This window comes from Neophocaena asiaeorientalis, unplaced genomic scaffold, assembly GCF_003031525.2.
Source record: "Neophocaena asiaeorientalis asiaeorientalis breed wild unplaced genomic scaffold, Neophocaena_asiaeorientalis_V1.1 scaffold251, whole genome shotgun sequence".
Taxonomy (NCBI): Eukaryota; Metazoa; Chordata; class Mammalia; order Artiodactyla; family Phocoenidae; genus Neophocaena; species Neophocaena asiaeorientalis.
Window position 1 is genome coordinate 1489468 of NW_020173377.1, and position 6000 is coordinate 1495467.

The 6000-nt window shown below is 48.0% G+C and overlaps 1 protein-coding gene across 6 annotated transcripts in view; it reads right to left on the bottom strand.

Moving 5' to 3' along the window:
* The window catches only part of STIMATE (STIM activating enhancer), a 54590-nt gene that overhangs the window by 16696 nt on the left and 31894 nt on the right, over positions 1-6000 (bottom strand). For all 6 annotated transcript variants that reach the window (XR_003003431.1, XR_003003429.1, XR_003003430.1 and 3 more), the window contains exon 2: positions 1558-1606. Coding sequence is in view for 3 of the 6 variants with exons in the window: in XM_024746444.1 (XP_024602212.1) it covers positions 1558-1606 (49 nt within the window). In the remaining 3 variants the exon portion in view is untranslated. The remainder of the gene's footprint in view (positions 1-1557; positions 1607-6000) is intronic.

Genomic DNA, 6000 nt, shown 5'->3' on the forward strand with positions numbered 1-6000 from the left:
TGTTACTTCAAAACAAAATGCTTGAACACAGCTTTGGATGGGGTCTGAGGTGCCTCTACTTTAAAGAGCTCCCAACCGACTTCACACACAAGCTGAATGATGTGCAAGCTTAACGAGACTTGCACTCATCCAGCACTGCCTCTGGAACCCTAAACAACCTTCAGCTGCTGCCGCTTAAACAATGGGCTCGTTTGGGGCAGACAAACTTTTCAGTAAAGGGTCTGAGAGTAGATATTTTAGGCTGCGGGCCATCGTGCTCTGCAGCAACTATGCACTCTGCTGCTGCAGTGTAAGAGCGGCCGGTCACTAGCAGCCCGTTGACACTTTATTTATGGAGACAGACGGCAGTCAGATTGGGCCTGCGGGCTACAGCTTGCCAGCCCTTGGCCTAGAGGACAGGAGTTTCAGAAAAGAAAAAACAAAGTTGGTAGTCTCTGGGACAGGTGGCAGGAGCACTGTGGAGATAACGTGGGCCCTCAGTTTCTCTTCGGCCATGAACACCTGGGGACCACTCACAGTCTGCAGTCGAGGAACCTTTGGATTGTGGTCGCCTCTCTTGGCCTCCCAGGCTGGGCATTCAGAATTGGGCCAGGCCACTGACAGGGGTGATAAAGGGGGCACACAGGCATGGGTCTCAGGGCTGGAACAGACCTTAGAGATTATCCAGACCAACCCTGCAACTGAGGCCTGAAAATCATTTCCTAAAATCACGGCAAAGTAGGAGCTGCCAAAGGGGACTATGTGTAAAACCCAACTCCACATTCCCCCAGGCCCCCCACCTAAGCTAGATACCCAGACTTGAGAGAAACCGACTGGTGGAAAATAAAAACGAATTATCAACATTGAGAAATAATGCACTGAAGATCAATCAAGAATATGCTTATAATTTTATTAAGGGGCCTTTATCACAGAGATTTATCGGAAGTTTCCTCTGGAGGGAAAGTAGCTATTGTTAGGACAGGTGCAAGAAAGATGGCTTCTTGAGGGCATTATGTTGTCCTGAGGAGCTGGCTGTCTCCTTCTAAGTGATTTATTTTTTTGGAGTTTTGTCTTTGGAAGCTATGTCTGAAGCTTTAACCACCATTTCTATGAAGGAAAAACTGTTGCCACAAGGTCATCCTGGGACTAAGAAAGACTAGTTTTGGGGAGAGGGGCATCTACATGGTACATTTGACTTATCTCCAAATTTAGATGATTTTTTTGCTTATGCATAGAGAGTCCAAAGATTTAACATAGTCCAACAACAGGCAGACATAACTAACAAAGCCTGCAGCACGGACTGATACATCTGTATCATTTTCCACCTCCTCAAACTAGACAGCAGAGTTATGACAGAATCGCCACCATCTGGCTGTCACTAGCCCTATAGTGGACTCAACAGTTATCTGGAGAAACAGAAGTGCTTTCATATTATACACAGCTCCTGATGATTAACTGGACTAATGGATTTCAACACTTTATGTTATGTATAATTGCTCACATTCCATGCCCCCCCCCCAAAAAACCCCCCAAATAGTCAAAAGCATTCTAGGAATGAGTTAATATTTAAATACGCACCATATCCTCCAAGGACGTCTTTCATGCTTTGGTTCTCTGAAGCGTTTGACTGAAAGAAAAGATAGATATTCAGTACCTTTCTACAGTGATAAGGAAGCGAAGTGCATTTAACAAGCTGGGGGTTCTCGGCACACTCAGTGTTTAAAACCACTGAGTCAGGGTACTTGCTCTTTAACATGGGATGATGTGCAAGAAGCCATGAAGGTCTCAGAGGCCCTGTTGCTACCGACCAGTGGACTCTTCCGAACCGGCTACTTAGGAAGAGTGGCTCCTCACAGCGTGTGGAAAATTGTATTTTCTTCTTTGTGACAAGGGTCTCTCAGACAGGGACTGGAAACTGCAAAGGGGAATGTAGCTACTTCTAAGTTCAGGATCCAACGACAAATCCATCCATCCGCCCACCCACCCAAACGTTCACAGAGTGCCTGCTCCAAGCCAGGCGCTGTGGAGACAAAGGCAGAGGCAGCTGTAGGGGAGGGCAGACACGTACCCGCAAGGGTGGCGAGCGCTTGAGAACAGATAAGTCTGAGGCAGAGTGAAGGCGGGAGCCCGCCTGCCTGCCTGGAGGAAAGGCACCAGTCAGGAAGGTGGCCAAGCCCAGTCCTGGGGACCGGGGGCGAGGCTAGCAAACGGACCAGGGAGGGGAGAGAACAGCCGTTCTGGACAGAGCACACACCATGAGCTGACAGGCACAGGGACATGACGTGACAGAGTGTGTGTGGCATAACTTGATTTGCCTTTAATATTGCAGGTAACAAGGGAGACAGCGTCCTGAGTGCCAGGCCAAGGAGTCTGGAATGAATCCTGCTGGGAAGGAAAAGCCAGGGAAGAGACCTAAGCAGAGGCAAAGACACGGTGGAAATGGCGGAAAAGCGGCTCTGAATTGTGTAGATGGTGGGTTTCTGGGGGTGGAGAGGACTGAGCAAGGATGCTGACTGTGTCCCAGCACCAGGCAGTGGCACTCCCAGCACAGGACAGTGGAGGCGGGACGCTCATTCAGCAACAGCCTGACCACGTCAAGTGGCAAAGGGCTCCCCAGACTGACAGCTTCACCTCAGGTGGGTCTGAGACATAACCGTTTATACTGAAGGAAACAAAAAAGTTCTAAGTGTCTTGTCCTCCACTGAAGCCCTAGGCAGACTTATTTCCACAACAACTCTTATCTACTAAAACAAACAATGCAAGTGCCGCATGTGTGATGTTCTCCCACACAGAAGTATAGAGGAAGAAACAGACACGATGGTAGCAGGCAAGAACAGACTTCTGGCAGAGCCCCAAGCTGCAATGAGGATGCAGGAAGAGGAAGGCAGGGAGAAAGAAACGGGTGGCCAATCAATAAGACCTACTTCTCTAAATAAATACAGGCAGCCCCTGGGTTGCAAAGCAAGGACTGTCTATGCACAGAAATGAAATGTCTGGTGTTTAGAGACATTTTGATAGAGAGACCAAAAAGCAGGTGTAATTGTGAGGAGGGGTCTCATCCCGTTGACACATGACAGATCCAAAACATCAACAAGGCCGAAGAGTCTTGAGGGAGGAGCTGAGGGAGGCCCAGAGGTTCTGCAAGTATCCTCTGGGCTGAGGGGCTGGGGGCTCAGGAAGGAGATGCGGAAGGGAGCTGGCCAGGACAAGCCATCTGGAGGGAAAGCCCACAGGCAGGGCCAGAGCGCCTCCTGCTCATGTGTTCTTCTCCTCAGGGGAGTCTGTCCCCATCAGCATAAAATAAAGGACATCAAAACATAATCCAAGAAGAATGTCCTCATTCTTAGGAGATACATGCTAAAGTACCAGAATGGGTACAATTTACTTTCAAGTGGTTTAGGGGGAAAATTATACATTATTTATGATAATTATATATAATAAACATATTATAAATGGTATAACTTATAAATAATTACACTATAATTATAAATACAAAGTAATTACATAATATTTATAATTATATTAATATAATATACAATAAGTAAAGAGAAGCAAATATGGTGTTATGCGACAAATTGTATTCCTCCTCCCACCCCCCTAATTCACATGAAGAGGTCCTACCCCCAGGACCGCAGAATGTGATTACTTGCAGACAGGGTCTTAAAAGAGGTAATAAAAGTAAAACAAGGTCCATGGGTGGGCCCTAATCCACCATGGCTGGTGTCCTTATAAGAAAAGGAGATTAGGACACACACACAGACTGAGGGGTGACCATGTGAGGACACAGTGAAAAGACAGCCACCTGCAAGCCAAGGAGAGGGGCCTCAGGAGAAACCAAACCTGCTGACACCTTAACCTGGGACTTGCAGACTCCAGAACTGTGAGGAAATAAATTTCTGTTGTTTAATACACCCATTCTATACTTTGTTATGGCAGCCTTGGCACACCAATACATGTGGCAACACAGTAATTGATAAACCTAGATGAAGGACATTTGTGTATTCATTAAATTTATTTAGACTTTTTTTTAGGTCTAACATTTTTTGAAATAAAAAGCTGGGAAGAAAACACACTCTAGAAGAATGAACCAGTCCAAACATTCATCTGGCAATATCGATCAAAACTGTTAATACCCACACCCCTTAACCTGCAGTGCACTGCCAGGTACGTGTTGCACAGGTCTTACTGCAGCACATGCCAAGATGTATATAGGTCTTCACTGTCATAACAAAAACCCAGGAAGAAGCCATCAACGTGGGGTCGGGTATATACATCACGGTACGAGGCAACACCATGCAGTTACTAGAAACAAGGTAGATCTGCATGGATTAATATGGAAAGACTTCCAAGTTATATTAACAAACTGCAGAATAATATGCCTACCATGATTCTGTTCAGACCCATTTTTAAAGAATATATATTTCTGCTGGTATTACGCAGGGGTTTTTTCCCTAGGATATGTAAGTGACTGTTAACAAAGGCTTCCTTTGATGAAAGGAATTATGGGTCAGGGGACCCATAGACTTTTTATATCATTCTGAATGGTTTAAACATTCTTCCATGTTCATATTCTTTTTATTTCAAAAAAAAAAAAGACAAGCCTGTGTCAGAGACTTGTATTAATGCAGCAAAGTGGGACATGGGAGAAGTGATGTGACTCACAGCTGGGCTCTGGTTCAAGAAAGGGAGAGGAAGGGTGTGTGCAGGCTGTCCGTGTGCAGGAGCACCCTACACAGGACTCAGAGTGGATTCAGATTCTTCTGAAGAGCAGACGTGTGGCTCCTGCCTTCTCCCTCTCCATGTCCTACCCCCTTTCCCTAAAATATGTGAGTCTAAAATCTTTTTTTTTTTTTAATTAAAGGAAGAAGCAGCATTAAGAGAGCTACTCTAGATCTAATTTAGAAAAGAACAGAAGATCCCGTTCACCCAGCCATGTGTTATTGAGGGGCCTGCTGTGCTATGGGGCCAGTTCAGCAGGCGACGAAATGGACAAAACCCCCCACCTTCCTTACTTTCAAGGGGGGAGAGAGGAGTAAACACAGAGCATGCCAGGCAGCAACAAGGGATAGGAAAGCAGGAAAGGAGTGAAGGGGCCTGTGAAGTGGGTTTGCAGGGACAGATGAGGAGGCCCGGAAGGAGAGCATCAGTCAGTGAGAATCACCGTGTCTGCGGAATAGCCGTCAGGCAGAGGCCAGGGATAGGCGGGAGTACGGGACATGAAGTCAGGCCTCCCAGGCCTGTGGCCCAGGGAGTAAAGGCTCCCCTTTGCCTGCAGTGACGAGGGGGCAGCTGCAGGGCAGGACGCTATGACCTACAGTCGAATAGGCTCACCCCTGCTGCTGTGCTGAGCAGCCTTCAGGGAGATCAGTATGAGAACCCACGGCGAGGCAGCGGTGGCTTAGCCAGCTAGCAGCAGGAGAGGACGACAGGAGGTGGGATCCTGGCTGTATCTTCAACACTAAGCCGACAGGACTTGCCGACAGGGTGGATGGGGTGGGGGTGTGAGAGGAAGAGAACAGTCCAGGACGACTCCAGAGCTGGGAACTTACACTGTTCCACTGCACTTCCGGTTCTGGTTTGGTGGTGGTGAAAGGTGGGAAACTGAGGGGACACAAGACTTCTCTGCAGGTAAGAGATGAGGAGCTGCCTCCGGGTCCCTGATGGACGACGAGCCAGGTAACCATTCCCAAACAGGCCTGTTCCCCACAGGGCTGTGGCAGCTGCTCCCTCAGAAGCTCCAGAGAGTGATTCAGGCTCAGCCCTCGGACAACCGATCTTTTCTCAATTCCTGGTGCTTCCACAGGAGGGAGAGAACTCAAGACAGTGCAAGAGGGCAAAGCAAAGGGCAATCCATCCTTTCTAACGTATCTACCAACGTCCCCTGAGGCCGGAGGGCTAGTGGAGGGGAAGCAGGCACACCTCAAAGGTAGGTCAGGCCCCTGACACTCCACGACACTGGAGCTGGAACCCAAGGTTGACGGAGCAGCGCCTAAGAGAGGCCCTCGTGAGACAAAGAAGGGG